Raw genomic sequence first — 25,519 nt, 5'->3', positions numbered from 1 at the left:
ACTGCGCTGTCGCTCGTAGACTACTCCACCCCGCTCGCCGGCGTGCACCGGCGATCGGGAGAGCAGATCTCTGGAACCTCTGCCTTCAACATCCTGCACCGGGAGAAAGCAGCAATAAGGTTTTTGGGAAGCGCTTCGCGCGACTGCTCCCTGTTCGTCCGCGACGGCTCGCCTTCCTCTCCGCTCGCGTGCTTCGCGGCTTCGTCGACGCTCGCAACCGCGAGTAGTTCCTACCGAGCAACCGGTCTTTCCGCCACCTCGGTACGTGTTCGACATGTTGCGCATATTTGATATGTTCATGTTTTACTGCTTAGTTTACATGTGTAGATCTAATGATGCGTTCAATCTAGTTTACATCTGTAATGTCATGATTTATTTATGGAATAAATTAAATCATTATGTGCATATAATTTCAACAATTTCCATGATGCTCGATCAATAGGAACTGACATTTCTCCCAATGCCCTCCATTCTAAAAGGCCTCTCCATCATTTGACAGCTTGTACACTAGTCCAACTCGCCATTCCATAAATATACTCCCATCGTTATGTTCAACCAATGTACACGCCTACACGGAAGATTCTGTGTGTAACGAACATGTATCGACTTCTGAGCTAGAGAAAAGAGAAGGTCTATATATACTACTTTTGCTGTCTCACATTACAAGACTCTTAAGGTTTTAAATACATTTATCCATGTATGTGTTTCATATATGTATCTAAATTCATATGGACGTTAGTAAATCTAGATAAAATAGCCAAAATGTCTTATAATTTTGATGGTTTACGGCCCAAATATCAGGCCCAATCCAGCCCACATTCTTGACTTCTGCAGTTTGACTGTATACTGTCCTGCTGTTTGACGGTATGCTGTCCCAAATACCAGGTTGCGTATAGAGCACATCTAACCTGTGTATGCACTATCTACAATAAGCGAAAATGCTCTCAAATTTATAGGTTCCAAATTTCAGGAGTTTTCGTAAAGATATCATGGAGCAAAAAATAAAAACATTTCGCTCATATTCTCAAAAAATAGTGGCTTTGGGTGCTGAAGTTTTTTTTTTTTCAGCCACTAGACTCGAACACCTGGATGAGAGAGTGACCATCTAAAAGGCAAATCCATTCAAAAAGTAAGACATTCTCATCACATGAAGAAAATAACCAACTTTTCTCACAAAGACCCTAGGTGACAAGAAAAGTGCTGCCACCGTGCCACAGATTGAAGTGGCAGTAGTGTACGTCATGCATTGGAGGAACTGATGCATAGGCATTTCTGCGAGGCAGGGAAAAGTAACTTTAGATGATAAACATATGTATCCACATTATTGGACAATTACTAGTTGATGAATAAATTACCTTTGTACGATGAATTCTCCTGATGAATAAATTACCTTTGTGCGATAAATTCTCCTGATGCCTTACATCCCTAAAGAAAAAAAATGTTATGATCTTTTCAAAGTTGAGGCTAAGCCATAATAACATACCCGGCTAAAAAACAAACAGGGAACATTGTTACTCCTATATAGGGAACTCTTCCTCTTATTTTTTACATGTACTATGCTAGTCAAACAGCTATTTTACAGACAAAGAACAGTAGTACTACTACAAGAGGATATCAGGGCATCCACAATGTGATGTAAAAGTAGTCCATAAGCAATAGAATATTCCATTCAGCCACCTATTACCATTGTGCAACTAGTCCATATAGAGAAAATAGTAAAAGATACCCATATGTATATGGACTACCCATATGGAATAAATTATATTATCCATCTCTGCTCCTCTCTCTTCTCCTAATGATACCTTGTATCCATATACATTGTGGAGATTGCTATAGGAAAAAATATTTATATGGGTCCTATCTATATGGATCACTTTGCCATATACATCGGTGATGCCCTCATAGTATGTATTTGCTAACCTGCTCTGTATTATATAGGACTAGCTTTTGTTATGTATATACTCTATATGTGCTTCTAATACATGGACTTTATCTCTCCCTTATGTAGCAAACGCCACATTTGGGACGGAAGATGGTCGAGGACTCCGCTGATTCACCATAGACAAACCGTAACACAGGGCAAACCAATTTATAAATAGGAATAAGGTATTACATGTCTGGAAGGCCTAAACCTATATAAACTATTGTCTCTGTGTCATAATCAATGTTCAGTTCAGGTCTCTAAGTTAGCTCTATAAATATTATTGCCGAAATTACGGTTCGACAAATAGAATCATTCATTTTTTCCAATGCACTCCATTCTCAAAACTTCACATTATTTCCTCAGTTTTGAGCTTATATCTATGAATCTACGTATCAGTTCCACTCTCACCGCCTCGTCCTTTCCTTATGTTTAACCCGTGTATAACTACTAAATTGGTGTGTAGAGGATTCTGGGTCAAGAAGATAGGTTGATTTGCTGAGCAAAGAGAGAAGCGAAATTATATATAGATGTATATATAGCCAGTGAACCGTGAAGTGTTTCTTAAATTAACTGAACAAACTTTTAAGAGTACAGTCATATATAATGGCAACACCGCGTAACTGGAACTCACTAAAAATCTATCATCAATAGTCCCAACTTCCAACAGAGCAGAAGCATAGAATAAATAAACAGAAAGAAAGAAAACAAAAGTAAATTAAGTATCATGAATGTAGAGTACTATATGATGAAATATCTGTCTGAAGTGTGAATAAAATATGAACCATGAGTGGCTCAAGAAGATATCTGTCTGTGTACCTGTAGAACTGGGAGGTGCTAGGAAGGGGAGAATGGATGGCAACACAGACAACGCAGCGCTGCTCATGTGTTTTTTGGGACGAGTCCTGCTCCAACCGTTGTCGGCATTCATGGAGGCCGTTCACCAGAGACCAATGCTATACACGACGAGGGTTGCCAGATCGAGAGCCTAAGAAATGATAGATCGTCATAACCGGCGTTGGCCATACAAGGGAAATGATACGATAAATCAGAGCGACACATTGTCCATCTCCGACACTTGGGCCAGCACGAGAATGAGCAGCAAGCGTCAGCATGGGCGCATGGCAGATTGAATTTTGATGCCGCGATGGTGGCTCGGCATCAAGAGAGACTCAGGTGGCAAAGAATTCTACTCTCTTTAGTCCTCAAAATTCCCAAAAGGACTCGAGAGAGTAAAATCCTTAGCCACCTCTTGGAGTTTTCTCTAGTGGTACAAGGTGATGCATGCTAGGCTTGCCAGCCAGCTAACTAGCTAGCTAGGATCATCACCACGACAGGTGCTGCAGATAACCCCTTAACCGGCCCTAGCTATGTCCATGTTAGCATTCATGAAACATATCATGTAAATCAACAAGAAATTCTCTATTTCTTTTAACAAATGGGCACAAACTATGCCCATTTGGTTGATACAGAGGGAAGAAAATACAGGCCCTAGGGAAAAGGAAAAACGATTACAAATGTGAGGTCATCTTGAGGAGGTGCTTTGCGCCTGCCATTGCCTACGTCCACACTTCTTCATTGATATTCACGAAGAACCAAATGGCTTAGTTTTCATGGTTGTCGAAGAAAGTGAATACAATTTCAGTTCAAAATTTCCCAAATTTCGGAAACCCTCTCCCTCACGCAAGTGGAGTACAACTCTCTTCCATTTTACACCAACAAGTTGAGTACAACTCACTTATACACTTAGCCATTGAAGGAGAGTGCATCATGAGCTCACTGTCGTCATGCGAGCATGCCACTGTCGTCATTGTAGCCACTGCCGAGGCCCATCGCACCCAAGGCTGGTGGTGGCGGATCCGCCCCTCCCAAGACCAGCGGTACCTGATCCGTGACTGTTGGATCGATGTGAACCCCCATCACTGCCACCATAGAAGAAGAGAGCCATGGCCATCAGCTAGCTCCGTCATGCTCCCGTTCCACCATCTATCTCTTTTTCTTCACCATCTCCTGGTTCCGTCGAGCTCAAGCAACTTATCATGACATCAGCCTCGTCATGGAAGCCGTTGCCGTTGTCGCCACCTCAGAGCCCAATTTGTCGATGCGTCGATTCTAAGGATTTAAATCTGTTAGGAAAGGAATCAGCTAAGATATGCCAATTTTGCCGCTACACATTCTCTACCGCTAATAGCTGGTATTAGCAGGAGATAGCCGCTAAATAGACCTTGAATTAGCGGCAGCTATGTTGTTGGTGGGCTGAAATTGGCAACGGGCTACAGCACATATCCCTCTCCTATGCAACTAAAAAGTGCTAACCCTAACTCTCTCCTATGCAGTGCGTACTCCATCTCTTTGCAGCGATCGGCGGCGGCTGCGCCTAGAGGCGGCGCGACGGCGGTGCCCGCGCGGCTGCACGCGACGACGGTGGCTGCAGTGCCCGGAGGCGGTGGCGACGGCGACGACGGCGATGGCTGCGCGCGACGACGGCGGCCGTAGCGCCTGGAGGCGGTGGCGACAGCGGCGGCCGCTGCGCCCGAAGGCGGCGGCGACAGAAGCGGCGGCGGTGCCTGCGCGCGACGACGGCAGCATAAAGCTAAGCTGCAACTTCATTTTCTGTTAGCCCGTTTTTTAACTGCTAAAATTAAGATGTGTTTCGTAATAAAAATATATATATATCTTTTTTTAAAGAATCAAACAAATATATTTTTGAAATTTGTAGTACTTAATACTTAATTAAATGTACGCTAATTATACTCTCGTTTTCTCATGCGGTTAATTATCTAAGCTAAAAAGCTCTAATGAACTCAACCTGTTATGCGTGCAGCTCAGTTTGAAAGCTCGTTTAGCTTTCGCAACTCGCTTGATTACTGTAAGCATGCTTTCAAAACTACTAAACGGTGTGTTTTCTTTTAAAAAAACTTTATAGATAAGTTTGTTAAAAAATCAAATAAAGTCGTTATTCAATTGTAAGTCTGTAATAGCAAACACTTGATTAATCACATGCAAATGACATTCTCGTTTCGCATGTTAAATAAGCCAACAAACCGTTCTTTCGAACATAGCCAGTTATAAAGATTGGTAAGTGCAATCGCAACTTAGCCTAAATTATATTTCCGATTGGTATTTTTTTTACAACGCACATAATTTTTGCATACCCTCCATATTTAAAGCCTAATTCTGTTAAGTTGTGCAGCATGAACCACCTGAAACAAATGTATACCCAAAGTGTCAGTTCGGCCAGAATCATCTTTTTATTTTGCACGTCTCTTTAAAAAAGCTACAAGAGATTGCAAAATGGTAATGTATGCCGGATAGTGGGTCCAAAATCCAAATGCAAAGTTTAACCATGAGATCCATGCACACAACAGATGATAAACATGTGTATGATGAACTAATCTTAAATAGTGTGCGACAACTTAATTTGCCCTGATTCTAAACAGGAAATAATAGATAGTGTGGTAAATTTCCAAAACCCGGAACAAGATGTTCTTTCTTTTTAAGAAAAGGGGGGTGTGGGGGGATTCCCCACCTGAATTTCATATAACAGTTTAGGAGGGAGGATTACACAGTTTTTTATTAGATTACAGATTATATTCGAGAGGAGGAAAGGGTTTCCTTCCACGAGGAAACAAGCACTCTATCATCGACATTAAGATGTTCCGCTCAGAGGGTGGCGTCCTCTAAGCATTTCGTCGCTAATCTCCTCAGAGAACATTGCATCCCACGGAACATGTACAACATCGTTCCAAAGACCCCAAAAACAAAGGAGATAAAAAATTTGGAAGTGTTTTCGGGGGAGATTTGGCGGCGGCTGCAGACCCGCTAATTCAGTCATGCTGGTAATCGAAGGTTGGAGCTGTATTACGTGCCAGAAGGAGCGAACAACGGAGCATTGTATGCAGATGTGCAGGAAGTTTGGAACAAGATGTTGCACCTTGTTCAGCCGAGAAAGACAGATGCTGCACCTTGCTCGGTCCAGAGAAAAAAGATGCTGCACCTCGCGCGTAGTCTGGTCTGTTACTCAACATGGTTTTCATGTGCCCTTGCTCCCTGATAGTATACTCTTGTTCTGTTCTAGGTGTCATAGCAATAGTTTCCCTGATGCTCGATCAATAGGAACTGATATTTCTCCCAATGCCCTCCATTCTCCATCATTTGACAGCTTGCGCACTAGTCCAACTCGACATCCCATAAATATACTCCCATCGTTATGTTCAACCAATGTACACGGAAGATTCTGTGGGTCAAGAATATGTATCGAATTCTGAGCTAGAGAGAAGAGAAGGTCTATATATACTACTTTTGCTGTCTCACATTATAAGATGCTTAAGGTTTTGAATACATTCATCCATGTATGTTTTTTATATATGTGTCCAAATTTATATGGACGCTAGTAAATCTAGTCAAAGGATAAAGTAGCCAAAATGTCTTATAATTTTGATGGTTTACGGCCCAAATATCAGGCCCAATCCAGCCCACATTCTTGACTTCTGCAGTTTGACGATATAGTGTCCCAAATACCAGGTTGCATATAGAGCACATCTAACATGTGTATGCACTATCTACAATAAGCGAAAATGCTCTCAGAGTTACAGGTTCCAAATATCTGGAATTTCCTTAAAGATATTATGGAGCACAAAATAAAAACATTTCGCTCATATTCTCAAAAAATAGTGGCTTTGGGTGCTGAAGTTTTTTTTTTTCAGCCACTGGACTCCAACACCTGGATGATAGAGTGGCCATTTAAAAGGCAAATCCATTCAAAAAGTAAGACATTCTCATCACATGGAGAAAATAACCAACTTTTCTCACAAAGACCCTAGGTGACGAGAAAAGTGCTGCCACCGTGCCACGGATTGAAGTGGCAGTAGTGTGCGTCATGCATTGGAGGAACTGTTGCATAGGCATTTCTCCGAGGCAGGGAAAAGTAACTTTAGATGATAAATATATGCATCCACATAATTGGACAATTACTAGTTGAATAAATTACCTTTGTGCGATAAATTCTTCTGATGCCTTACATCCCTAAAGAAAATGTTATGGATCTTTTCAGAGTTGAGGCTAAGCCAATAATAACATACCCGGCCAAAAAACAAACAGGGAACATTTTTACTCCTATATAGGGAACTCTTCCTCTTATTTTTTACATGTACTATGCTAGTCAAACAGCTATTTTACAGAAAAAGAACCAGTAGTACTACTACAAGAGGATATCATAGTATGCATTTGCTAACCTGCTCTGTATTATGTAGGACTAGCTTTTGTTATGTATATACTCTATATGGGCTTCTAAAACATGGACTTTATCTCTCCCTCATCTAGCAAATGCCACATTTGGGACGGGAGATGGTCGAGGACTCTGTAGATTCACCATAGACAAACTGTAACATATGTCTAGAAGGCCTAAACCTATATAAACTATTGTCTCTGTGTCATAATCAATGTTCAGTTCAGGTCTCCAAGTTAGCTCTATAAATATTATTGCCAAAATTACGATTCGACAAATAGAATCATTCATTTTTTCCAATGCCCTCCATTCTCAAAACTTCACATTATTTGCTCAGTTTTGAGCTTATATCTATGATTCTACGTATCAATTCCACTCTCACCGCCTCGTCATTTCCTTATGTTTAACCTGTGTATAACTACTAAATTGTTGGTGTGTAGAGGATTCTGGGTCAAGAAGATAGGTTGATTTGCTGAGCCAAGAGAGAAGCGAATTTATATATAGATGTATATATAGCCAGTGAACCGTGTAGTGCTTCTTAAATTAACTGAACAAACTTCAAGAGTACAGTCATATATAATGGTGACACCGTGCGACTTGAACTCACTTAAAATCTATCATCAATAGTCCCAACTTCCAACAGAGCAGAAGCATAAAATAAATAGATAGAAACAAAAAAACAAAAGTAAATTAAGTATCATGAATGTAGAGTACTATATAATGAAATATTTGTTTGAAGTGTGAACAAAATATGAACGACGAGTGGCTCAAGAAGAGAGAGCTAGTAAGCCTGTGTACCCGTAGGACCAGGAGGTGCTAGGAAAGGGAGAATGCACGGCAACACGGACACCACTACTAGAAAAATAATTTATCGCCACGAAAAAAATCGTAGCATCAATGCAAAAATTGTGGCAATAGGTACATGTTGCCACAATCTTAAAATCGTTGCTAGCCGTGGTAATAAATAGCGTAGTAATAGGTTATTGCAACGATTTTTATTTAGTTGTAACAAATTTTGATATTGCCATAAAATGGATGTGGCAAAAAAATATATTGCAACACTTCACATCATTGCAATAGATAACTATTGCCACCACTCCATGTGTGGCATTAGTTCTACATACCTAATTAAATGTTTCAATATTAATTTATCATCCTAACTATATCTTTTGATATTTCATATCTTCTAACTATTTTCTTTTGATATTTGATATCTTGTCATGGCTAGGATTCGAACCTAAGATCTCTCCCTCACGCGCGCTCTCCATTACCAACTCACCTACACATCAATTTTGTTTAAAAATGCATATCATTCCATTTGAGCCTACCTATCTGATATTTGAATCATGAATTTGAGTACTTAAAAGATTTTAAATGAAAAAGTTAAGTTGTAGAGCTCTAAAATTCGGACAAAATTTATCCTAATTCGTGTCCAAATTAAAAGAATAAGTCGAATTATGAGATGATAAATTTTTTATTGCAACGAATTTGTTGATCGTGGCAACAGAAAATAGTGAAAATTACCATGTACTATGCAAATTGCCACATAAATTAAAATTGTGGCGATAGAACATTTTTTTTGCAATAGTAATATTTTTTGTGGCGATAGCTCATTTCCTATTACAACAAAAATACTAAATAAAACAACGATTGTAAATCGTTGCAACAAAATATAGTTATCTGCCACAGAAAAATTATCATTGCGATAGTACAATATATTGCCACGAATCATTTTTCATTGTAATAAATTGGTGGCAATAGCTCAATTATCTTGCAATGACAATGCAGCGCTGCTCATGTGTTTTTTGGGGACGGCACCTGCTCCAACCGTTGTCGGCATTCATGGAGGCCATTCACCAGAGACCAATTCTATACACGACGAGGGGTTGCCAGATCAAGAGCCAAAGAAATGATAGATTGTCATAACCGGCGTTGGCCATACAGGGGAAATGATACGATAAATTAGAGTGACAGATTGTCCATCTCTGATGCTTGGGCCAGCACGAGAATGAGCAGCAAGCGTCAGCATGGGCGCATGGCAGCTTGAATTTTGATGCTGCGATGGTGGTTCGGCATCAAGAGAGACTCAGGTGGCAAAGGATTCTACACTCTTGAGTCCTCAAAATTGCCAAAAGGACTCGAGAGAGTAAAATCCTTTGCCACCTCTTGGAGTTTTTTCTAGTGGTACAAGGTGATGCATGCCAGGCTTGCCAGCCAGCTAACTAGCTAGCTAGGATCATCACCACGACAGGTGCTGGCTATGTCCATGTTAGGATTCATGAAACATATCATGTAAATCAACAAGAAATTCTCTATTTCTTTTAATAAATCGGCACTAACTATGCCCATTCGGTTGATACAGAGGGAAAAAATTACAGGCCCTAGGGAAAAGGAAAAACGATTACAAATGTGAGGTCATCTTGAGGAGGTGCTTTGCACCTGCCATTGCATACGTCCACGCTTCTCCATTGATCTTCACGAAGAACCAAATGGCTCAGGTTTCATGGTTGTCGAAGAAAGTGAATACAATTTCAGTTCAAAATTTCCCAAATTTCGGAAACCCACTCCCCCACGCAAGTGGAGTACAACTCTCTTCCATTTTACACCAACAAGTTGAGTACAACTCACTTATACACTTAGCCATTGCTCTAGTAGGGTTGGAAGAAAGTGAGAGAAAGCTCCAAAAGGAGTGCATCAAATGTCGGAGTTCTCTCTGGGGTTTCATATGAGTGCCGAAGATGCCGACACTCTCCCCGATTGTAACACCCTGAAAATTCCACCAACAAAATCAAAACTCTAAAAATACGGATTTTCAAAAACTTTTTAAATAAATTGCATCATGCCGATTTTATTCGCCTATTTCATTGGATATTGATTTCGGAGTTCGTTGATCACGAATAAAGAATAATTAATTAGGAATAAACCCTAAAATTAAACTAGCAAAATAAATAATTAAAATATAATTTAAAATAAAGTTTAGGTGAGGTGGGTAATAAATAAAAATATTATCACAACCATATTAGTATCAATTGAATTTAAGTGCGATGGAATAAGAATTAACTTTAATTAAATTCAAGTAATTTATATAAAAATAAAATATGGGTAATGTTAATCTAGGGCGAATCTTTTGGTTAGAGCAACACAAATATTGAGTAAACTTGATTTGTGCAAAAGTCAGAATTTATAGGGCGAGATTTAAATAGAAAATAGACTAAATTAGGGTTAATAAGGATCTAGCACTATTCATTGCCTACGAGGTGCTTGATGTGGTCCTAGCCTAGCCAGCCCCGAGCCCCGTGCCGCCGACGCCGTCGCGTCGCCGTCGCCACGCGCTGTCCCATCACCGCCTACCGCCACGCGCCGTCGCCATCGCCGCTGCCGCGCCGCGCGTCGTCCCGTCGCGCCGTCGCGTCGCCACGCCGCCGTCCCGTCGCCTCGCGCCGCGCGCTCGCCGCCTCGCGCCCCGCGCCGCTGCCACGCCGCGTCGCCTGTCGCCGTCGCGCCGAGCCCCGTACCAAGCCATGCCGAGCCCCGCGCCATGCCGCCCACCCGTCGCGTCGCCGCTGCCGCCTGCCGCGCCGCGCGCCCGTCGCCGTAGCCACCTCTCCCCGTGCCCTATAAATCCCCTCCCCGGTCGCCATTTCACCCCGCACCACCCCACCTCCTCTTCCCCCATTTTCCCCTCTTTCCTCTCCACTGCGCCGCCGCCCTCGGTGCCGCCGCGCTACGCCGAGTGCCGCGCCGTGCGTCGCCCGCCTTGCGCCGCCGTCGGTAAGCCGCCGCCCTCCCCTTGTTCGGTCGCCGCCGCCGCCCCGGGTAGGCAGTGAGCCGAGAGAGAGAAAGGAAGGGAGAAGCCGGGAGGGAGAGAAAAAGAAAGAAAGAAGAGAGAGGAAAAGAAAGAAAGAAAAGAAGAAAAAAGAATAGAAAGAAGAAAAGGAAAAATAAATAGAAAATTAGGGAGAGATTAAGGAGGTTTGGAAAATTAAAATAATTGGGGTTAGTTGTAGGTTTCTTTTAGTTGTAGAATTGCAAAATTTTATATAATTATAGAATATTTTGGTAATCTCTATAAGTAATCAATTCGCGGTAGATATTTAGATTTATTTAAGAGCTAAATAATTATGTTGAATTCTTAGGAATGTACTTCTAAATCACAAAAAGACTTAGGATGAATGAACTTAAAATTGGAATGAAGTGGTTTTGCAAACTTTGTAGTCGATATAGAAAGATCGATTCGCGTTCGACTTTTATTTGAGTTTATTTGGATTTCATTTGAATTCTAATTGAATTCAAATCAATTCTTCGCACATACTTTTAGACCCCGAGGGAGTTGCGGATCCAAGCGAGGATCAAGACCCGCAGGACTACGAGCAAGACAAGTCATCACTATTCTTTGAACATGTTGATCCCAATTGCGAAATTATTTTGTTTACAAATAAAATTGCATGCAATGATGAACATCCTACTTGTGATTATGCCATGCCTTGATTATTGTTTATCCCTTATGCCTTCGTAACCATATTTACGTATGAGTCCCTAGTCAATTATGACAATTGCTTATAAATGCTATTCTAGAATCATGCATACTCATATTTGTCAAATGCTATATGCTTGAGCAATTACCTTTGGGAAGGTAATTGAGATGCGGCATGTGGAGATATGAGCGCCACATTGCCATGATGTGATGACATGATTTGTGAATGGAGAAATAAAATTAAACAACTGTTTTCGACTGGGGCGGACGGAGGATTTGGGTGTGTCCGGAAAAGGCTAGTACCGTGCCCGGTCAATTAAGGACCGAGCCATGAAGTTAAGCATGAAACGACCCCCGTACAACCGCACTTCTCGTATGGGTATAGACCTAGCGGAGTAGATAGCTTAGCGGAGGCAGTATCCATGCATAGTGGTTTCTTGATATGTGAGGCAGGGGCTCTACGGTGGGGCAGCCATTGGTAGGACCGCGGGGCGGGTGTCTACAGTGGTGTCGCCATCGGTAGGACTGCCATGTGAGAATCTAAACATAATTATAACTTAATGCATGTGTGAGTCTTCCCTTCCCGGGTGCGCCAGAACTCCTCTCACTGCTAGAAACCGTGTACGCCTAGAGTGCATGAGGACGTAAAGTTCATGGAGCGGGTTCTGCCAATGCGAGGTTATCGAAAAGCTTTGCCGTGACGCGTCTCATGTGTTGGGACGAGACTCATGTGTTGGGCAGTCGCGGAGTGCGGGTAAAGTGTACATCCACTGCAGTATGAGTAAACCAAATCTATTCGAATAGCCGTGCTCGCGGTTATTGAGCACCGGGACGTGTATTACACTTGGCTAGACTCTAAATTCTTAACTTGTGTGGGATGGGTTATTGCATTTTATGCTGTTGGAGCCACTTCCTGAGAGGCGGGAAGGTGGACGTCCTCAGAAAACCATGACGACTCAATGGCGGGAAGCTATCCTTGGGATCACAATGGATGGTGAACAGAACCGTTGTTGTTTAATGTGAACACTGGTACTAAAATTTGATTAGTCTATGCTAGGTCTTAGGCTTGTGAAAAGAATTACAAAATTTGCTTTGCGCAAAAGAACCATAGCCATCCTTTGAATACCCCTATCATGTGCATTGTTGCTGTGGTGGCTTGCTGAGTACGCTTGGTACTCACCCTTGCAATATACAAACTTAATCAGAGGCTGGAGATGAAGCTTCGGAGGATCCCTACGCTTACTACCAGGAGGGTGATGGAGACGATGGCGCTCAGTAGGTCTTAGTTACGGTCGTTGCTTGTGGCAATGGCGTGCCGCTGCCTTAACTCCGCTGCCTTATCTACTTCTGCTTTTGGAATGTATTTCGGACCGCTCGGTCCGATGATCTAAGACTATGCCTGCGGGCTTATGATGTAATAATTCGCACTAGACTCTCGTGTATGTGCATTTGGTATTTCAGCTATGAACTCGTGTGTACCAGACTACTTGATCCAGGGAAATGGTACTGTTTACACGATTGATTCCTGTTATAAAAACGGGGGTCCACACCGATCTTGTACCTTGACGAATGCTTCTTTTATAAGTAAGTATTCATAATCTCATTAGGTATTTATTTTTCTTATTTTAGTAAAATATATTCTCATCATTGTGGGTTCATCACTCTGCTTAGGTAGAGTAACTTAATCTTCTATGTGGATCCGAGATTAGGGTAGTAATTAATAGCATTGATGTGGTGTCTAGGCTATAGGTTACCTTTATTTGTTGTGTGCTCCATGGGTCGCAGAGGTAGGCGGCTAGTGATGACAGTCATGTCCGTCCTTCGTAATCCTCCACGTTCGGGCATATCATAGAGTTGTAAGCCGGAGTCTCCTTAGCAAACCTGGGGTAAGCCGGTGCTTAAAGCAATTGATAGAGTTTTACCTTAATTAAGATAATTAACCTATTGGAATCATATCTATTCTCAGCCTACCATTTAGTTGTTGTTCTTGGATGAATCACATTCTTAGATTGTACAGACACGTTCCCTGTGGATACGATACCCTGGAATACTCTTAGGTAATGGCTACAACGGTATTTGTGCGCTTGCAGATTATTCTGTAGTCATAACAAATACCGACACTACACTACTACAACCCGATACTAGATGCAGTAGCAACAAATTTCTATCATTAGATCTTATGTGTTCAACGGCCCACATCCATCCAAATGTGCACTAAAATAATCTATCTTCTTCATTGAGAATTACATTTTGCATTTATTTTTCTTTTCAGGGGAGACTACACTTTTCAACTGCTTTTTCAGGCTTTCAGCAAATATATGCCTGGTCTTCCCCCCAACTTGATTGTGGACACCATACATATGTACATACACGTATGTATGACACATCTCTACAAGTGGCCAATCTCTGCATCACTTCTATCACCACAATAATTATACTACTCTGCCTACCATTTTGTTGAAAGCCTGAAAGGCAAAGCAACTGCATAATTGTGCAATCGTCAAACATAGGTTTTCTAGGGAGTGGTGGTATCTCGTGATACGAAATTGGTGGCACCATGAGGTATCAAGCCTAGCTAGTACTTATTTGGAGAACATGTATATCTTTTTATCTCATCTACTCTCTCCGTTTATAAATATTTGATGTGTTGACTTTTCTAAACATGATTGACCATTCGTCTTATTCAAAAAATTTAAGTAATTATTAATTTTTTTCCTATCATTTGATTCATTGTTAAATATATTTTTATGTAAAGATATAGTTTTACATATTTCACAAAAGCTTTTGAATAAGACGAACGGTCAAACATGTGCTAAAAAGTGAATGGTGTCAAATATTTAGAAACAGAGAGAGTATTTGTTTTTGTCATCATGCTTGAGAATATTTTGTCCTTCCTCTGTGAGCATTTTTTTCAACATCATTTTTTTTCTAGCTCATGTCTCATTTTGCATGGATAAATGGAGGGAGAACCATAAGTGTATGGAGTAAATTCAAAATTCAAAATGATAATAAGCAACATATGTACAAAGTTTATCAATATGATTGACATATGGTTTTGATAGGAATAAAAACATCAATGTGAAGTGTGTAAAGTTATACCATTTCCTTTTCTTTTCATAAAATTCCGAAGGACTCAACAGAAAAGAACAAGGGTCATATTGTTATGCAATCTCTCATTCACCAATTACTTAGGCCCTATTTGTTTCAGCTTAACATTATTATAATCTAGATTATTGAGCTAGATTACTATAAGCTGGATTATAATAAGCCGACATAGAATAAGTTGTTACCTGTTTGTTTATCTGGATTATTAGTTGTTTGCTAGTTGTTAGCCACCCAATAATCTAAAAAAACACCTTTAGAGTGGATTACCAGATTATATTAATCTGGCTTATAGATTATAATAATCTATCATAATAAGCTATCTCTTTGTTTTAGCTTACTCCTAATAATCTAAATTATAATAATCCTAAGCTAAATCAAACAAGGCCTTAGATGACATGTCTTCCTATTGCTATATGTTTACGAGCACAAAGTGACATGGGTGGAATAAAGAGTATGCAAGATATTTGCAAGCAAGTTATATATTATAGTTGAGTTTAGTTTTTGGAGATGTCCCATGATAAGAATAATCAAACTCAAAATTGGGAAAAAGTTTGAATTACCCACTCAAATTTTCATACCAAATGGATTACCCCATGACTTCACTCTAGAGTGGTTTTGGTCCTATGTGACCCATATGTGGCAGTTCAGTCAGCATAAAGAACTAAAAAAGCGGTGGGGGTGGAGCCCACATGTTAGTTTTGCTTCTTCCTCTCTTGGTCTTCTCTTCCCTACCTCATCTCGATCTCCATCGATCTCTACTTGTTGCTCACCCACCATCCAGCGGCCATTGGCTAAATTTCGTCCACCTCAGAAGAACTGCAATCTGCCGTCAACGGCTCACTCAAACCGCATGTCAACCTCAGCCTTGTTCCGTCAAGATCATCCAGTGCCAGATGGAAGAGGGGGAGGCGAACAAAGAGGTGGAGGGAGAGAGGAGGCAAAGCAGAGTGCATCATGAGCTCAGTGTCGTCATGCGAGCATGCCACTGTCATCATTGTAGCCACTGCCGAGGCCCACCGCACCCAAGGCTGGTGGTGGCGGATCCGCGACTATTGGATCAATGTGAATCCCCATCACCGTCCCCATAGAAGAAGGGAGCCATGGCCATCGGCTAGCTCCATCATGCTCCCGTTCCATCATCTATCTCTTTTTCTTCACCATCTCCTGGTTCCGTCGAGCTCAAGCAACTTATCATGACATCAGCCTCGTCATGGAAGCCGCTGCCGTTGTCGCCACCTCAGAGCCCAATCTGTCGATGTGTTGATTCTACCTTAGCCACTCCATCCACCTTGTAAGACTCGTTTTTTTGTTGCTGACTATACTGTCTCGTGCGCCAAAACCACTTTGAAGTGAGTCGGGGGTAATTCGTCTGGTACGAAATGTTGAGGGTGAAGGATGTTTTTGAATTCGTACCGCCACAATAGTTTAGGCAGGGGAGGGGGTAATTTGGACTTTTTCCTAAAATGTAATGTATAAGTGGTTATATTTGAGATTTAAATGGATTTCGTTAGTGCCATGCGCCTTTTTTAAACGTTTTAAAATTTAGCAAATTGATCATCTTTTGGGGTCTCATTGTTTGCCTTATGGCTTATAAGTCAAATCCAAATTTAAATTTTAAAACTTGATTTTGAATTTGATTTTGATGCCTTCTTAACATAGTTTTATTAAGTCGCGAAGAACATATATACACACAAATTTTTACTCGCATATCAATTTGTAATCACTAAGAAACCATTATGGTTTATAATAAATCATAAACAATTAATGGGACCCCTAATTTATACTATAAGATACCGATGATGAAAGATGAGAGGGACGCATGAGTTGAATAGGAGGAATATATCTTTTGTGTAGCATTGATTTGACTAGTCTAACATTGCTGTTTTCTTATAAAATACAAACTATATATATATATATATATATATATTAGTATATATTATTTATAGATTGTTAGAGCATCTTCAGCAGAAGCCCTCATTTTAAAGCCCCTAAAAACCAAATGAGGGCTGCCCACAATTCTCTAGGACCCTACAAATACCTTCAACTCCAGCAGCAGCCCCTATTTCTTAGGCCATATTTATTATTTTCTTTTATATTAATATAGACTATAGGTTTATGTCTAATTTAACATCTCAATAATTAAAAGATAAATATTTTACAAGATCATCTCGATGTAAAAGTTAATTATCAGGTGCATTATGCACGAACAATAGAGTATATATTTAACCAAACTACTGAAATATTATCCTATATGCTGTGTAAAAAAAATGAATATATACCACTGTCTATCACTCTAATCCTGTATGTCTCGACCAAAAGGAAAAAAAATACTTTCTTTCCACTGGAATCCTCTATGCCTCTGTAAAAAAAATGCAAAGAAAAATCTACTCCCTCTACATTCTGTGTGCAAGGACATTGCAGGGGCAAGCAGATAGGCAGAAGAGGGCCAGGCGGATGAAAAAGCAAGGGGATAGGCTGGTGGGCAGGCGCTGGCCCTCCGGCCGGCTGCGCCGCCAGCTCGAGCAGGAGGTGGCGCGGGCTGGCAGGCAAAAGAGCTAAAATCAGTGCGGTGATTCGCCGGCGTGCGAGCGGATGGCGGATCTTTATAGAGTGATCTTGTCGGAGGTGAGGGGTCAACGACGGCAGCCGGAGGAGATACAAATGCATCGCCAGGGTGTTGTGGGAACGTGAGATGAGCGAGCGAAGAGAAAATAATGTCTGCACCAGAAAAAACATCGATAGGGGCCATCCTGTTGAGCCCCCAGGACTAGGGGCTTCGAGGGAGGATTCAGGGGCCTCCGCACTTTAAGGTCTATAGTTGGGTCTCTGCTAGACTTGATTTTTTCATGTTAACTCTCATAATTTAGTTAGAGCCTGGGTTTAGAGTCTCTACTGGAGATGCTGATTTATACTGCTACTCCTATTACACACTACAAAATGAAAATAAACACGAGCAAAGCCCAAACCTCAAAGCATCGGAGAACAACAACCCGATGGCGAAAACCGCGTGCTCTCTCTCGAATCCACTCACCAAAAGCAAAACCCCCAAAACGAGCGGCCCACGACCCGAGAAAAAGGACACGCCAACCCACCTTCACCCATATTCCTACCACCACCTCACGTACCACTCACTGACACGCGGGCCACGGCATCCACCGCAACCCCGTGGGTCCTACCGTCAGTAACGGAGGGCGTAACCGCCCACACGCCACAGCCCCGTTTCTCCGTCTCCGATCCACCTTCACCCACCACCCTTCCCTTACCCACTCACTGACACGTGGGCCACTGTTCCCACCACGACCCCATGGGCCCACCTGTCGGTGACATAGGTGTAACCAAACCGCCTTAACTCCAGCGCCCGTGTCTCCGTCTCCAATTCCCCCCAAACCTAATCTCATCCCCCTCCCCCGCAATAAAGCAACGCAGCTAGGGTTCGTCCTCCCCCCCCAAATCACATCCAATCCAGAGAAAAATTCTCCGATCGCCGCCGCCGCTGGTTCGATTCGCCGAGCCGAGAGAGAGAGAGAGATCGAGAGGGGGATGGAGTGCTTGGCCGAGATGCCGCGCGCGCCGCTGGCCGACCGCCGCCCGCGGAAGCGGCAGCGGCTGGGGTGGGACGTCGGCCCCGAGATCCACCAGGTATAGGCCCTCCGATCCGGTCGCCCCGTGTCCATCTTCCCCTCGCGGATCTGTCGATCTGGTGCGGGTTATTGTTATTACGGCGGTTTGTGTTGTGTTTCTTGGTTATTATGTCGATTTGGGTCGTCTCGGTAGGTGAGGGGAGAATAGATCTGGTGTAAATTAGCCACCTGCTCTCGCTTGGGTGGTTGGTTTGACCAGATTTCTGGATTATGAGGTTGCTTGAACGAGTTTCCTGCTAGTTTTGGCGTGGGCGAGGTTAATCGGTTTTTGGATGCATGATGGGCTATTGGGTTGTTATTCCTACAGATTTATGGATCGATTTGTTGTATATAATCTGCTTGTTACTGGACAGATCTTGAGAGTTTCAGGACAAATCGTCACGCGAGTTAATCTTGCTTTTTGTTTATATCTAGTACTTATTGTTTATTGAATGTTCTGTTTTGAGATTTATTTGTTGTTTATAATTATATAGTATAGTATGTATTATCTGTTGATTTCTAAAACTTCACTCTCCTTGGTTAGCTTGGGGATGAGATTTCTGAAATGATATGTATCTATGTATGGAATATTTTTCAACACATACTTGTAGAAGTTCATTGAATCAATTATTCACAATTTTATTGCAGAATATGTAGTGTAGCAGTTTATCTAATTAAATTTTGGTCACTATTTGTAGGTTCAGATTGGGTTATGTGGGCAAGAAGTTGCAAATGTCATCAGTGCTGTGACGCTGGGGCTCTCGTCCCAGGAAATCCCTCGTTTTGCTTCCCCTCCTCTGAGAGAAGATGACAAGGATGGACATTTTGTCTTTGCTGTTGGAGACAACCTGACACCACGATGTAATAATTACTGAATACATGTTTAATTAAAACAAGTAGCTGTATCTGTATCATGCATAGTATTTCCTATATTCTTGTGAACTTTTTTGACATAGATTTTTAATGCTTGCAGACAGGATTAATGCAAAAATGGGTGAAGGTCAGTTGGGAGAGCTGCCTCTGTTAGAATTGAACATCTTAACTTGAGATGTTTCTTGCATGCTGAATTTGTTGACAGAGCGGAGTATATTGAAACTGAAACTTTTTGGATATACATCAGGTACCTTTGGTCAGGTATTGGAATGTTGGGATAGGGAAAGGAAAGAAATGGTGGCCATTAAGATCATCAGGGGCATTAAGAAGTACAGGGATGCTGCAATGATAGAAATTGGCATGCTCGAGCAGCTTGGTAAATATGAAAAAAGTAGATCCAGGTGAGTCCTATGGTTCACTTTTCCTCTTCCCTTAAGTAACTGTTGATCTATCTGTGTGCTTTACTTGCGCAAGATTGCTTGTATATATAAGCTGGTCTATTTTGCAGTTGTGTTCAAATTCGGAACTGGTTTGACTATCGTAACCATATCTGTATTGTAAGTACATCATTAGATTATGGCAATTATGAACTAACCAAACGAGATAACCCCATGAAGCTTAAACATTGGTGAATTTGAATGGATGGTGGGCAGGTCTGTGAGAAGCTTGGACCAAGCTTATATGATTTTCTGCGGAAAAACAGTTACCGCTCATTCCCAATTGCCCTAGTTCGGGAGGTTGCCAAACAACTGTTGGAATGTATAGCATGTGTGTGCACAGTTCCTTCTGTTACTCTTATTACCACACTAATTAGCAGATATAGATTATTCTTCCATAAATTGCAGGCTGTCATCAGTTGATAGCTGATGCTTATTCTTTGCTTCATCCTTTTAGGAATACCTAATACCTAACAGGCTTTGTTTGTTTATATATTTATCTTCTCTGTAATGTGTGTTGCAGTTATGCATGAATTGCGCCTCATTCACACTGATTTAAAGCCTGAGAACATTCTTCTTGTTTCTCCGGAGTACATTAAAGTGCCTGATTACAAAGTATACTTTGTTCTTCTACCTATTTGACCTTTTTAGCCTTTTTAACGTCTTCCTTTTGCCCGCTTTAGCTGATTATGATTCAACAATTTTATGTTATCTTCCTAATCCTTCTATAATCTCTGCTAGGTTTCATCCCGTTCCCCAAAGGAAGGTTCCTATTTCAAGCGGCTGCCCAAGTCCAGTGCTATTAAGGTGATTGATTTTGGCAGCACAACATATGACCAGCAGGATCAGACCTATGTGGTGTCTACTAGGCATTATCGAGCTCCAGAAGTTATCTTGGGTATTTGTCTTGCCTAGTGCAAAGCCTTCCCTGTCAGTGTGATTATGGTTTATGTTTACGATTGGAATGGCTGTTGTTCTGTTCAGGACTTGGATGGAGTTACCCCTGTGATATCTGGAGTGTTGGTTGTATACTGGTTGAGCTATGCACGGTATGTTGTTGGGTGCAATATTTGGTTTGTATTCTGTCACAACAACAGCAGGATTTTTGAGTTACCCAAGCTACCGCAGGGAGAAGCATTGTTTCAGACCCATGAAAACTTGGAGCATCTTGCTATGATGGAGAGGGTGTTTGGTCCTTTGCCATATCACATGCTCAAAAGGGCAGAGTATGTTGCTGTCCTTGATCCGTCTCATTGTCGTAAGAATTCACAGCATTGGGGATTAGTAGGTATTGTGTGCTCATTTGTTGCTTGTATGTAGCCGGCATTCCGAGAAATATGTCAGAAAAGGCCGTTTAAACTGGCCTGAAGGTTGTGCGTCACGGGATAGCATGAAAGCTGTTATGAAGCTGCCACGTCTTCAGGTATGATTTCCATATCAAGTTAATACATTCATCATCTATTATGTTTGATACATGAATCTGATTGCTTTATTCTGCATGCAGAATCTGGTGATGCAAAATGTAGATCATTCTGGGGGCGAGTTCATTGACCTTTTGCAAGGTCTGTTAAGGTATGATCCAGCTAGCCGTCTAACAGCACAAGAGGCGCTTAGGCATCCATTCTTGAGGGAGCTGTCTGAGCGAAGAAGATGACGAAAATCGACACACGATTTTCATCTGACACCTAACTTGTATTGTCTAAGCTTGAAATGTCTATTCGCAAATCGTCAAGTCTGTATTTCTGTTTGTAACCTCAGCAAGCATTTGTGTATAGAAGACCTGTATTTACAAGTTGATCTGTATCAGTCCGAATCATAAATTAAGTTTTTGGAAGATGTTTTGCTTGGCTAGCATTTTTGGCCACTGTGTTGTTTGATCTGTTTCTTGTCTTAAATTTGCGGGGATTCAAAATGCCCAAGCTTGTGAATTAGCATAAGGAGCGCGTTCCGAAACACACCTAACGCCTCGAAGCGGCATCCGTCTGGTCATATTTGCAAATTACGACAATCGAGAAATTTGCTAATTGCAGATTACCCCTTTGGATAATCTAATGTGCTCTATTGATCATCAGGAATATGCTCTTTGGATTCTCAAGAATATGCTTTTAGGTTTTATTATCTTCTTTTTTTTTCCCCGGGGATTTTAGGTGTTATTATCAGTTGCCACGATTAATGTCCGCATCAACAGAGTCCAAAAAAAAAGAGATTTATTAACACAGAATTTCCTGGTTAACACAGAATATTCTTTATCTGGCCGTCACGAGGTTCCAATTTATATTTCTCATTACTGATCAAGCTATTTGGGCTTTATAGATAGCAGATAGGGCACCTTAATACGGGACATATCAATAGCTTAAACTTGGATTACTAATCTAATACACCAAGTTGGCTAATGACACAGGTTAACCTATGGTTTTTAGAAACCCTAGAATTTTAACACGACACGTAATGTTTCCTGCATTGTTGAAGTTTTTCTTTTCGTTTTCTTTTTTATACGGTAAAAGCATTACATCAAAAGATGGAGTTACAATATGTACACAGAATGAGCTTTTTAGATAATGAAAATATAACTCTAACCATAGTTTTTGTGACTCTTTTAATCCTAGTGAATGAAATCCACGGTCACCAACACTGTACAAAGCATTAATTAATGAAAAAAAAAGAGAGGCAGAATTGGTTGCACGCCATTGTTGGGATCATTTCTTGCTTGAGTTCACCTTATTCCAGTGAGCAGCAGTGACTGATATAACATACCATAAGTTCCAGCCATAACAAAGTATTAAGTGCTTTTATACTGATGCAGATTGAGTAGGTTGTCAGGATGATAGAAGATCTATAGGTGGTTTTGCTGTGTTTTGGAATCAAACTAAATCTCTTGGAGTGTTAGAAATCATACTAGAGTTTCAAGATCTAGCACAGCACATATCTTCTATCATGCTGACAAATGTTGCTGCCACGATTATGTGGTAAGAACACTTCTTGATAATCTTGGAGTGTCTCAAACAAGAGCTCAAATATGGTGTGATAATATTGATGTAACTTTATATTTTGTCTAATCAAGTTTTCATTCATGATGCAAACACATTGAGATTGATTATGATTTTGCTCATGACCAAGTTGCAAGGAAATTTCCTGAGGTATGTTTTGTGTGTTCCAAAGATCAAGAATCCGATGGTTTTACGAAGCCACGTCAGATGTAACAGTTAGTGTGTAGAAACAATGTTAACTTAACATAGATAAGTTATGATTGAAGAAAATGCTAAAAGATAAAGTTCTGGTTACTATTTTGTGTTTGCATACAGATATCGTTATGATACGTGTACATTTTTAATTTAGACAGAAGTAAACACATTGGTTCCACCACAAGTTTCTTTGCTTTTCAATCATATTACCCAGTATCCTCAGAGACTAGCTGCCATACCCTGATTTCGTTTCAAGGATTTATAAATTATTTCTAGAATTTATATTAATGTTCAATTAATTTACAAGAAAAATAAATGTGGAAAATAAAATTACCTAAATAAAACATGGCTGGATTTAATTCTTATTAAATTCTCCCTGATGAATTACACTCCATGAAATTTGTTCGGAATGTTCAGAGCTCAATTGCTAATTTTAAAAATACAAACATCACTTCAGCAATTATTTAAATAAAAAAGTAATTAAAAACCCTTTCCCTAAGCTCGGGCCAATTTTGGTACATTCCTCCTTTGGAATAAGTTCACCGGAGGTACCTCAACTTAACAGCAAGATTTTTTGAGGTCCCTTAACCACAAAACCAGAAATGTCTACCCCTAAACTATACAAAACCGTTCACTGGAGGTCCCTTGGCAGTACTTTTGTTTGGTTTTGCTGACGTGGCATCCTAGTCAGCAAAATAAAAAATAAAAAAATTATGGGGCCCACATGTAAGTGAGAAGGAGAAAAAATATGGGACCCACATATCTTCTTTTTCTATTTCTTCTCCTCTCTTCTAGTTTCTTTCCTCTCTCTCCTCTTTTCGTTCTTCTCTTTGCAACAGAGGGGAGCGGCAGCGGGCGGTGACGAGTGGCCGGAGCAGGCGAGCGAGCGCGCGACGACCAGCGGAGTGGAGTGGGGTGGCGGCGGCGGTGCCGACGAGGCCGGCCGCACCCACGCCCGCCGGCGCCACGCGGAGCAGGAACAGGTGGCCGCCGATCGAGAAGTCGCAGATGGTGCCGGCGTCGCTGCCCCGCAGCGTCGACGTCAGCACGTGGTCGGGGCCACTGAACACCGAGATGGTGTCGTTGGTCGATGCGAAGAGCTGGCCGCCGTGCGCGGCGAGCTTCGGGTAGCACGTCTCCTCGCCGCGCGGTGCCGCCTTCTTCTTCCGGGCGGCGAGCTTGCTCCGTGAGCTCCATCACACGCCGCCGGCGCCGCTGCTCCGGATGTCGAGGAACCCGAGGTCGTCGTACTGGTTGATCACGCAGACGCAGAGCGACCGCCCGTCCTCCATCGCGATGGCATGCAACACGTGCTTTGTTGGAATAACTATGTAATCTTGAGCATAACTTATCTATTTGCATGCATTTAGTTGGCTGGCTGGACTTAGGCTTCGGCCGGTAGAGTAGTTCTTCAGAGTTGCATGTTTCTGTTTGTAGTTGCGGATGACCTGGTTCAGATCGTGGGATGGCGCAGTCAGTAGCCGATCCGGGAAATTCGTTTTTCAGTTGTGCATGTAACAAACTCCGTTTGATAGAGGAGAATAAATAGAGAAAACAGAAAAGCAGCAGATGGTTGCGCTGCACAAAAATTCTACTCTGTTCTTCAGTTTTTGACGTTACCTGAACTTCTTTAGGTTAATGTCGTTGTCCGGCAATTTTCAGAGGGAGTGAGCGTGAGCGTTTTCAGTGTTTGATCCTTGCGTTTGCTGACATGCTTGTCCTCCAGCGACGCCGGCGTGCCGACATCGGACCACGACCAGGCGACGTTCTTCTTGTCCCCGAAGTCCAGCAGGCTGATGAAGGAGTCCGTCCGTGGGAACATGGTCGCCGCCATGAGCGTGCTCGTGCCGTCGAGCCACTGGAGCTTGTCGGCATCGCCGAGCGCGCAGCCCGAGCCCGGCGGTTCATATGGCCACCACCGTCGTCGCGCCGCTGCACATGGCCACCGCCCGGACGCACCCGACGACTGGCCGATACCGCCGAACGGCCGCGCCGCGTAGCCTCGCCCACGGCGATGACGACGGTGGAGAGACGACGACGACTGCGGCCACGGCGCGCGGCTGCTCCGCCCGCAGCCTCCGCTCCACCGCCGCAGCCCGCAGCCTCCGCTCCGCCGCCGCGCTCGCCCGCCGTCAGCTCCGCCCACCGCCAGCCTGCCTGCTTCGTCCGCCGCGAGCTCACCGCCACCACAGCCACGCTCGCCCGCTGACGCTGCCGCTTCGTCTGCCCCCGCGCTCGCCCGCCGCCCGCATCCGCTCTCGGCCATCGCGGCTGCGCCCGCCGCCGGCCTGAAGGAGAAGAGAGAGGAGAGAAAAGAAAAGAGAAGAGAAGAAAAGAGAAGAAAAAAGATGTGCATCTGACATATGGGTCCCACGTTCTTTTAAAATTTTTTTTTGCTGACTAAGATGCCACGTCAGTAAAACCGGGCAAAAATACTGCCGAGGAACCTCCGGTGAACGGTTTTGTATAGTTTAGGGGTAGATATTTCTGGTTTTGTAGTTAAGGGACGTCAAAAAATCTCGCTGTTAAGTTGAGGGACCTCCGGTGAACTTATTCCTTCCTCCTTTTCCATCTCCCTTTCCCTCTCTTTCTGGTCTGCCTCCTCTCCCTCTTGGGCCGGCTCACCGAGTCCCGCTCATAAGTCCGCCTCTTCTCCTCTCTCGCAAAGTCCAATTTGCTT

At 42.4% G+C, this 25,519-nt stretch overlaps 1 protein-coding gene across 1 annotated transcript; it reads left to right on the top strand.

Annotated features, from left to right (window-relative positions):
- Positions 1-18,120: 18,120 nt before the first annotated feature.
- Positions 18,121-21,508, top strand: LOC127757240 (serine/threonine-protein kinase AFC2-like). The gene is made up of 12 exons (XM_052282716.1): positions 18,121-18,366; positions 19,046-19,208; positions 19,321-19,347; positions 19,468-19,621; positions 19,729-19,777; positions 19,874-19,988; positions 20,181-20,272; positions 20,399-20,555; positions 20,642-20,706; positions 20,786-20,883; positions 20,978-21,080; positions 21,162-21,508. The coding sequence occupies exons 1-12, from the start codon at positions 18,268-18,270 to the stop codon at positions 21,309-21,311; spliced, it is 1,272 nt and encodes a 423-aa protein (XP_052138676.1). The 5' UTR covers positions 18,121-18,267; the 3' UTR covers positions 21,312-21,508.
- The last annotated feature ends 4,011 nt before the right edge of the window (positions 21,509-25,519 follow it).

Source organism: Oryza glaberrima, chromosome 12, assembly GCF_000147395.1.
Source record: "Oryza glaberrima chromosome 12, OglaRS2, whole genome shotgun sequence".
NCBI classification, from domain to species: domain Eukaryota; kingdom Viridiplantae; phylum Streptophyta; class Magnoliopsida; order Poales; family Poaceae; genus Oryza; species Oryza glaberrima.
This window is presented reverse-complemented; position numbering and strand designations above follow the sequence as displayed.

Excerpts from the sequence above, each read along its gene's own strand:
- LOC127757240 (XM_052282716.1), top strand. The coding sequence starts at position 18,268 with ATGGAGTGCTTGGCCGAGATGCCGCGCGCGCCGCTGGCCGACCGCCGC. Across the intron at positions 20,273-20,398 it reads TTAAAGTGCCTGATTACAAA|GTTTCATCCCGTTCCCCAAA; the intron begins GTATACTTTGTT and ends AATCTCTGCTAG. Across the intron at positions 21,081-21,161 it reads TGAAGCTGCCACGTCTTCAG|AATCTGGTGATGCAAAATGT; the intron begins GTATGATTTCCA and ends TTCTGCATGCAG.